The sequence below is a fragment of the Penaeus vannamei genome, chromosome 10 (assembly GCF_042767895.1).
Source record: "Penaeus vannamei isolate JL-2024 chromosome 10, ASM4276789v1, whole genome shotgun sequence".
Classification (NCBI taxonomy): Eukaryota; Metazoa; Arthropoda; class Malacostraca; order Decapoda; family Penaeidae; genus Penaeus; species Penaeus vannamei.
The window spans coordinates 11,860,685-11,870,684 of NC_091558.1; the positions used below are offsets into that span (position 1 = coordinate 11,860,685).

The window sequence follows — 10,000 nt, forward strand, 5'->3', positions numbered from 1 at the left end:
GGGGTTGCGGTCAAGTTTGGAGGTGTATGGTTGGGGTCGCCTGAAAAAGGTTGGGAACCACTGCCCTTGTGGAAACAGCTCACATGTTTAATAAGGACGGAGACGCGGATTTTGGTTTGCGAAAATGTAGAGTACTGTGTGTAATAAGAGGAAAATTAGTGACTTAGGAAATACATCTTTTTGATATAGAATTCACGAAGGAGATAGACGAGAAGGTGTATGAATACTTATACATGTTAGTGACGGATAAGATCAGGGAAAATAAAATGAAGGAAGCATTCAGGAGAGTACAAATGAAGGTTGAAATCGATCCTTAAGTCAAAGCAAAATGGGAAAAACAAAATCATCAATAAACACATGAACAGTTTCTGTGTTACAGTGAAAAGGAGGAACATTGAAGTGACTCCTGACTGAGCTTCAGATGCTAGACAGAAAGACGAGTAAAATGTTGAACATGCACAGTGAGTTCCATCCAAAGAATGACGCCAATAGACTGTACAAGATTAGTCGGATGTGAACAATTTACAGCAAAGGAAGAAAACAACCTGGCAAGCTCTTGGGAAATCTGGCGAAAATCTGTTGCAAGGAATCAGGGAAATAAGAGTATTGCAAATCGTAAGCTGTGTAAGGAAGGAAGATTTCAAGACAGAGTTGAACAAAAGTTAGATAACTGGAGAGGGAAGATGTATGGCCAATTTGTTATGGATATGAATGATAAAACAACCGATTACGAAAAAAACATAGTAACGGATGAGGAAAGCAGACCAAAAAGTAGAACGGAAGCCCTCAGACCCAAGTATGTAGAGAACAAAATTGACAAGACCGCAGACTCCTCCTTATGTAGGATATGTGAAAAACTGGCTCAGAGAGAATAAGAAAGACACCAGGATAATGTTAAAATTATCAATTTGTGAAGGATTCAGTCTATGTCGAACAAATAAATTGTATAAACACAGCCCTCAGTCACTTACGAAAGCATAGATGTGAAACTCGTCAATGTCACTGCCGACAGAAGACCCGATATACTCATTGTAGACAAGAGGAATTGTTTGCAAAATCACTGACACTTCTGTACCATGAGACAACAAAATGCTAAAAAAAGACCAGGAAAAATGAAAAACACCAGGATCTAAAAATGGAAACAAAAAGATTGTGGGAAACTGACAAAATAGTAGTTGGGGTCGAAGGAACTGTGGAAAAGAAACCTGACAACTGGCTGAAGGAAAAGGGATATAAGTCAACATGGAAAAAATGGTATAAGCAGTGCTGGACCCTTGAGGAGATTGCTTGAATATCAATAATGGTAATAATGATAATAATACCAATAATAAAAGTGATAATAATGATAACAATAATGCTAGTAATGATAATGATAATAACAATAATGATAGTGATGATAATGATAATAATAATGGTAGTGATAATAATGATAACAATAACAGTGATAGTAATGATAATGATGACAATGATAATAACGATAATAATGATGATAAATATAATAATGATAATGATAAAAAGAATGATAGTAATATTAATAATTCTATTAACCATATTATCTTTTCGATAATAATGATGATAATTGATAAAAGGAAAACGATAATGCTAACACCAACATCAGTGACAACAATCCCCCCCCCCCTGTCCAGACAAGCTCCTGGGTTGCGGTGCCTTCGGGCGCGTCTACCGAGCACAGCTGGAGATACCGGACACGGGCGCCCCCCCTGCCACAGTGGCCGTCAAGATGGTGAAATCCCGCAAGGACAAAGTGCAACTGAACGCCTTGCAATCGGAGCTCAAGATCCTCATCCACATTGGGCAACATGTCAACATCGTCAACCTGGTGGCCGCCTGCACCAAGAACCTGCACACGAGGGGTGAGCCTTGTTGAATGTGATTTGTATTACTTGATTTTGTTTTGTTTTGTTTTGTTTCCATGTGTAGTTTATTGCGTGTTCTTTTCATTTCTTTTTCTAGCTGTGTGTATTTTTTAATTTAATTTTTTGTTTATTCATCAGGAAAAAGATAATTTTATTTTCTAGCTGCGTATTTCTTTTGTTTTATTTAATTTTTGTTTATTTATCCGGAAAAAAGAAAGAGCTTTTCGATTGTTTTCCTTTCGTCACAAAGCGAACGATAGTAAATTCTTCCAAAATTTTACTTACACAGCTTCCCCCCCCCCCCAAAAAAAAAATAAAAAAAAAATAACCAGGAAAAAAGAGATAGTCTCAAAAAGATTCTTGCATCAGATTCACATTTGGCCCGAAAAAAATATCGTGGTGAAACGCAAGTCAAATTCGACCTTAAATACAACAATGGCTTAGGTCTGGCCCCCCTTTCCCGTGGAAGAGATTTAGATACGTAACATATAACACAGATTCTCTCCACAGACACGTTGCTATTTCTTGGACACAGGAATGGGTTGATGGGTTGGTGGGTTGATGAGTTGTAGGGTTAATGGGTTGATGAGTTGGTGGATTAATGTGTTGGTGAGTTAATGGGTTGATTAGTTGATAGGTTAATGGCTTGGTGGGTTAATGAGTTAATGGGTTGTTGGGTTAATGGATACAATTGCAGGGGAGCTGATGATCCTCGTTGAATACTGCCGATTCGGGAACATTCTGGACTTCATGAGGAGGAACCACAGGACCTTCGTGAACCAGCTCGACCCGGAGACAGACACCATCAACCCGTGCGTGGCGAGGCTGCCGCAGGAGAACTTCAGGTGGGGGCCAGGGCGGAGTGCGTTTCGCGAGGTGTTTGAGCATTGGGATAATTGCGGTTATTATTATTATTGCCATCGTCAACATCAACATCAACATCATGATCAACATCATCATCATCATTATTATCATTATTAATCTACTAATACCTGCATCACAACCACCGCCACCATCACCGCACCACCATCACCATCATCATCACTAACAGCAGCTGTAGCAACACCAGTACCACCACCACTACCACCAACATCACTACCCTCGCCGTCACCACCATCATCACCATTACCAACACCACCGCCACCACCCTCGCCGCCACCACTACCCCCATCATCACCATCACCATCACCACCATCACCACCACCACGGCCACCACCCTCGCCGCCACCACTACCCCCATCATCACCATGACCATCACCAGCCTTCATCACTCCTTTCGCCACCTACTAACGTCCTCCTCGACGCCAGGAACTCCGTCTCCGACATCGTGTACATCAGCGAGGGCCGCGTCGCCTTCCAGAAGATCGACAGCAACGCCACCTGTCCTGGCATCTTCCCGACGTCTCGCGAGGTACGGAGGATGGATGATAAATAGTGCATGAGGCTTTCGAATTACTGAAATTGCTTTTGATGGTGTACATTGTAATTAGATCCCTTTCCTTCTAGAGATAAAGTGACTAGGCTTATGCGTTAATTCTGTATATAGTCACTTCTTGCTTCTGAGTGAATATATACGAAAAGATACCTTTACATCAGGTTCACATTTCATTGTAGAATAACTCTCAGTATAACAAATAATCATGAAACACAGAGCAAGGATCACTGACATCGTTAGCGAAATCTCTTCATGGCGCAGGTGCTTCTGGGCAGCACGCAGCAGTCCCAGGCTTTCACCAACGTCGACTCCGAGATGAGTACTGTGACGCTGAGTAAGATCCTCTTGTTACTGTAATTGTTTTTGTTAGTATCATCTTTACTATTACTGCTGGTATGGTGGTAGTAGAAGCACTTTGCTAATCGTGCTACCATTTATAGTAGTAACTGTAGCATTGTCATGAATGAGACTTGCATTTAGTAGAGTTATGGACACCTCTAGTCAATACAGTATTTGTTTCTCGGGTAGCAACTATGAGCAAAATTACAAACATTTGCAGAAACTTCCTCGGGATAACAATGAATTTATCCACTCTTTTCCACGGAAAGTATCCAGTTCTTTAACTTTTCGAACGTATTAAATCCGCGGCCCTTCCCTTTTGTTGCCAGTCAGTGACACGCACAACATGGAGGCCCCCAGCGCCCCGTCCGACCCCGAGGAGAGAGACAAGCCCCTGTGTTCCCGAGATCTCCTGTGCTGGGCCTTCCAGGTGGCGCGGGGCATGGAGTACCTCGCGTTCAAGAAGGTATTCGGAGGGGCACGCCGTGAATAGAAGCCGTTTCTTAATTTTGTTTTTTTCTTTCTTTCTTTCTTTTTCTGCGTGTGCGTGTATATAATTCCCATGTTCGTTTATTCCATATGTGGCGTTTTGTTTTGTTTTGTTCTTTTATTGTTTCAAATGATTGATGTTAATTGAAATTTATCTATTTAAGAAGTAAAATGTGGTTTTTGATCATTAAGTTAGTCCTTTTTAAAGTTTGAAAGGCACGTGATAAATCTTTTCACTATCACATTTTTTTATAATCTAGCATGAAAAAAAATCCATGATAATTTCGGGATGATCATTAGCACAAGAATGAATCCCCTCTTATCACAACTAACATCATTCGCACCTTTCCCTCTTTCCCCCCCTTTATTCATGCATCCCCTCCCTTTATCTAATTATTTCCCTTTCCATCCTACTTTCCCTCTCCATCCCCGAGGTGCTGCACGGCGATCTGGCCGCGAGAAACATCCTGCTGTGCGAGAAGAACGTCGTCAAGATCAGCGACTTCGGACTCGCCAAGGACATCTACAAGGACGAGAATTACAGGAAGAGCAAGAACGTTAGTGATGAATTTAGAGGGTTGAGTTCTTGGGACTGAGTTGCGAGTGGTGAGTGGTGAGTGCTGTGTTTCGGGTACTGTTTCGAATGCTGTGTTTCGGGTACTGTTTCGAATGCTGTGTTTCGGGTACTGTTTCGAATGCTGCATTTCGGGTACTGTTTCCAATGCTGTGTTTCGGGTACTGTTTCCAATGCTGTGTTTCGGGTACTGTTTCCAATGCTGTGTTTCGGGTACTGTTTCCAATGCTGTGTTTCGGGTACTGTTTCCAATGCTGTGTTTCGGGTACTGTTTCCAATGCTGTGTTTCGGGTACTGTTTCGAATGCTGTGTTTCGAGTATTGTTTCGAATGCTGTGTTTCGGGTACTGTTTCGAATGCTGTGTTTCGGGTACTGTTTCCAATGCTGTGTTTCGGGTACTGTTTCGAATGCTGCGTTTCGGGTACTGTTTCGAATGCTGTGTTTCGGGTACTGTTTCGAATGCTGTGTATCGGGTACTGTTTCGAATGCTGTGTATCGGGTACTGTTTCGAATGCTGTGTTTCGGGTACTGTTTCGAATGCTGCGTTTCGGGTACTGTTTCGAATGCTGTGTTTCGGGTACTGTTTCGAATGCTGCGTTTCGGGTACTGTTTCGAATGCTGTGTTTCGGGTACTGTTTCGAATGCTGTGTTTCGGGTACTGTTTCGAATGCTGTGTTTCGGGTACTGTTTCGAATGCTGCATTTCGGGTACTGTTTCGAATGCTGTGTTTCGGGTACTGTTTCGAATGCTTTGTTTCGGGTACTGTTTCGAATGCTGTGTTTCGGGTACTGTTTCGAATGCTGTGTTTCGGGTACTGTTTCGAATGCTGTGTTTCGGGTACTGTTTCGAATGCTGCATTTCGAGTACTGTTTCGAATGCTGTGTTTCGGGTACTGTTTCGAATGCTGTGTTTCGGGTACTGTTTCGAATGCTGTGTTTCGGGTACTGTTTCGAATGCTGTGTTTCGGGTACTGTTTCGAATGCTGTGTTTCGGGTACTGTTTCGAATGCTGTGTTTCGGGTACTGTTTCGAATGCTGTGTTTCGGGTACTGTTTCGAATGCTGCATTTCGAGTACTGTTTCGAATGCTGCATTTCGGGCACTGTTTCGAATGCTGCATTTCGAGCACTGTTTCGAATGCTGTGTTTCGGGTACTGTTTCGAATGCTGTGTTTCGGGTACTGTTTCGAATGCTGCATTTCGAGTACTTTTTCGAATGCTGCATTTCGAGTACTTTTTCGAATGCTGTATTTCGAGTACTTTTTCGAATGCTGCATTTCGAGTACTTTTTCGAATGCTGCATTTCGAGTACTTTTTCGAATGCTGTGTTTCGGGTACTGTTTCGAATGCTGTGTTTCGAGTACTGTTTCGAATGCTGCATTTCGGGTACTGTTTCGAATGCTGTGTTTCGGGTACTGTTTCGAATGCTGTATTTCGAGTACTGTCTCGAATGCTGCATTTCGAGTACTTTTTCGAATGCTGCATTTCGAGTACTTTTTCGAATGCTGCATTTCGAGTACTTTTTCGAATGCTGCATTTCGAGTACTTTTTCGAATGCTGCATTTCGAGTACTTTTTCGAATGCTGCATTTCGAGTACTTTTTCGAATACTGTGTTCCGAGTATTGTTTCGAATACTGAGTTTCGAGTGCTAAGTTTTGAATGCTGAGTTCCGAATGTTGTGTTTCGAGTAATAACTTTTGAGAGCTGTGTTTTGAGTACTGAGTTTCGAGTGCTAAGTTTTGAGTGCTGAGGGGAATGGGGATTGGGAATGTTGGGGGTGATGGTTGTAGGAGTTTAGGATTATTATTGTGGTTGTTGATTTTTTTTCTTTTTTCTCCCTCTTCCTGCTCTTTATCAACTTCCTCTTATTTCTTCTTTTCTTCTTATTCCTTTTTCCTCCTCCTCCCCCCCCCTTCGTCCTCGTCCTGTTTCTACTCCTCTTTCTTTTTTTCTTCCTCTTCTTCCTGCTCCTCCTTTTTCTTCTTCTTCTTCTTCTCCTCCTCCGTCGCCTTCTCCTCCTCCTCTTTCTTCCTCTTCTTTTTCTCCTCCTCCTCCTCCTTCCTTCTTCCTCCTCGTTCTCCTTCCTCCCTCCTCCTCCTCCTCTTCCACCTCCTCCTCCTCTTCCACCTCCTCCTCCTCTTCCACCTCCTCCTCCTCTTCCACCTCCTCCTCCTCTTCTACCTCCTCATCCTCCTCTTTTTCCACCTTTCCTCCTGCAGGCGCCACTGCCGGTGAAGTGGATGTCCGTGGAAGCGCTCCGGGATGGAATCTTCTCGACGCAGAGTGACGTGTGGGCCTTCGGAGTTGTCGTGTGGGAGATGTTCAGGTATTTATACTTTCCTGGGGATTCAGGCATTTATAATTTCTTGAGGATTTAGGTATTTATACTTTCCTGGGGATTAAGGTATTTTTACTTTCACGGGGATTCAGGCATTTATAATTTCTTGAGGATTTAGGTATTTATACTTTCCTGGGGATTAAGGTATTTATACTTTCACGGGGATTCAGGCATTTATAATTTCTTGGGGATTCATGTCTTTATACTTTCACGGGGATTCTGGCATTTATATTTTGGGGGGATTTAGGTATCCATTCTTTCCTATTGATTCAGGTATTAATATTATCTTGGAAATTCAGGTATTTATACTTTATTGGAGATTCAAGTACCTTCATTTTCTTGGAGATTCAGGTATTTATACTTGGAAATTCAGATGTTTATATTATCTGGGAGAGATATCAATTCCGTTTGTGTATTCTTACATTATTTATTTCTTACTCTTATTCTTATTTATTATTATTATTGTATTATGTAGTTGACTCGATTTCTTTGCTCTTGATTATGGATTCCCTTAATCACGTGTTTTTTTCTTATGAATTCCTTTCCTTTTGTTTTTATTCCGTCTTATTTATACATATTGGCCAACTGTTTTTTTCCAGAAAATAACTGAATCGAGTTTACTATCTATATATTGCTATCTTTTATATACCTACCGACTTATCTTTTTATATGTATATCAATCTACCTGCCTACCTACCTATCCATCTATCTATCTAAACATCCATATATCTACCTACCTTGTCATTAATCTACATACCTGCCTACCTATCTAAACATCCATATATCCACCCATCTACCTCTCTATCTAAATATCCATATATCTAAATACTTATCTATCTATCTACCTACCTATCTAAATATCCATATATCCACCCATCTACCTACCTATCTAAATATCCATATATCTAAATACTTATCTATCTATCTACCTACCTATCTAAATATCCATATATCTAAATACTTATCTATCTATCTACCTACCTATCTAAATATCCATATATCTAACTACTTATCTAACTACCTACCTATCTAAATATCCATATACCCACCCATCTAACTACCTATCCATCTAAATATCCATATATCTAAATACTTATCTATCTATCTACCTACCTATCTAAATATCCATATATCTAAATACTTATCTATCTATCTACCTATCTAAATATCCATATATCTAACTACTTATCTATCTACCTACCTATCTAAATATCCATATACCCACCCATCTACCTACCTATCCATCTAAATATCCATATATCCATCCATCTACCTACCTATCCATCTAAATATCCATATATCCATCCATCTACCTACCTATCCATCTAAATATCCATATATCCATCCATCTACCTACCTACCTATCTATCTATCCACCTCCTTCGCAAACAGCCTCGGGCGGACCCCCTTCCCCGGCATCTCCGTCGACGAGAATTTTGTGAAGAAGCTGGAGTCGGGGTTGAGGATGGAGCGGCCACGGTTCGCCACGGGGGACTTGTGAGTTTTTTTGTTTTTGTTTTTTGTTTTCGTTGTTTTTTGTTGCTTGAGGAGTAGATGGTGTTGTCATTGTATGTATGTATATATATATATATATATATATATATATATATATATATATATATATATATATATATATATATATAGATAGATAGATAGATAGATAGATAGATAGATAGATAGATAGATAGATAGATAGATAGATAGATAGATAGTTTGTTTGTTTGTTTTTTGCTTTTTTTGCTTTGCTTTTTCGCTGTGTTTTTGTTGCTTTTGTTTGAGGAGTACATGTTGGTGTTGGTATTTTTTTACTTTTTTTATTCGGCTCGATTGTGCAAGTTCTTTTGGGTTTATGATTGGATGCAGTCGTTGTTGTTGTTCATTGTCAGATTTTTTTTTTTCTGTGTGAATTGCCATAATTGATGGCGCATAGGATTGGCAGGATTTGGCACGCCCCGATTATAGCAGGGTATATTTAGAGAGGAAAAGGGTCCGCATTTTCGTATATGGATATGGTTGTTATATATGTGTATATATATATATAAGACCTTGAATGAATTTTCATTGGGAGGGGGGGGGTGATGTGTGTCTTATACGCCGCTAAAAACTGCATTTCGCGGTCACTACTAGCCTTTTTATGAAGATAATGATTATATAAGAATAAATACCGAGAATAAGAATAAATACCGAGAGACAAATACACCAACTATTCTCCAGAGACTATTAACCTCGCCTTCCAACGCTTCACCATAAACCACCAGCATCGCCAACAACCACGACGCACAATACGTGATCTAAGGATGCCCATCCTTTCCTCTCCTGCAGATACAAGGTCATGCACGACTGCTGGAGGACTAAGCCCGAGGGACGGCCTTCCTTCGGGGAGTTGGAGAAGACCTTGAGCCGGATGCTGAGCGAAGGGGACAGGGCGGTGAGGGCGTGTGTGTGTGTGTGTGTGTGTGTGTGTGTGTGTGTGTGTGTGTGTGTGTGTGTGTGTGTGTGTGTGTGTGTGTGTGTGTGTGTGTGTGTGTGTGTGTGTGTTGAAATGCCTTGTTAATTCAAACCTTCATATGCACATGAGCATCGATATATACATGACTAAAATGCCTTAATGTGAAAATATCGACGTTTATATTACAGTTGAAAGCTTGAATAAACAAAATATTTGATAAACGCAGTTGGTCTGAGAACACCTTTGCACTCGCATACCTTCATATATTTACACATACACATATGTGTATTTGTACTACCATTTGCAGTATCAAAGTAGAATGTATTCGTGTATTCCATAAATGGTCAACAACGATATCAAAATTACATAATTTCTGTTTTGTTACTGGTTCGTACACTTCCAAGGCTAATTCCACACCAAAATCAAATTCACGAGTATCACTACAAGTCAAAGCCGATTGGGGGCGGCACCTTCTCTGCCTTACGACTCCCTCTCCACAGT

At 40.7% G+C, this 10,000-nt stretch overlaps 2 protein-coding genes across 7 annotated transcripts in view; one reads left to right on the forward strand and one right to left on the reverse strand.

Moving 5' to 3' along the window:
* Nucleotides 1-10,000, reverse strand: part of LOC113829338 (Y+L amino acid transporter 2) — a 223,563-nt gene that overhangs the window by 23,410 nt on the left and 190,153 nt on the right. The gene's annotated exons all lie outside the window — the stretch shown is intronic.
* LOC113829361 (vascular endothelial growth factor receptor 3) overlaps nt 1-10,000 on the forward strand; it is a 36,563-nt gene that overhangs the window by 19,463 nt on the left and 7,100 nt on the right. For all 5 annotated transcript variants that reach the window (XM_070126315.1, XM_070126314.1, XM_070126313.1 and 2 more), the window contains exons 10-19: nt 1,647-1,874; nt 2,575-2,722; nt 3,186-3,288; nt 3,574-3,646; nt 3,981-4,117; nt 4,575-4,697; nt 6,932-7,038; nt 8,443-8,547; nt 9,373-9,478; nt 10,000. The exon at nt 10,000 is cut by the window's right edge. In XM_070126315.1, the coding sequence (XP_069982416.1) occupies nt 1,647-1,874; nt 2,575-2,722; nt 3,186-3,288; nt 3,574-3,646; nt 3,981-4,117; nt 4,575-4,697; nt 6,932-7,038; nt 8,443-8,547; nt 9,373-9,478; nt 10,000 (1,131 nt within the window). The remainder of the gene's footprint in view (nt 1-1,646; nt 1,875-2,574; nt 2,723-3,185; nt 3,289-3,573; nt 3,647-3,980; nt 4,118-4,574; nt 4,698-6,931; nt 7,039-8,442; nt 8,548-9,372; nt 9,479-9,999) is intronic.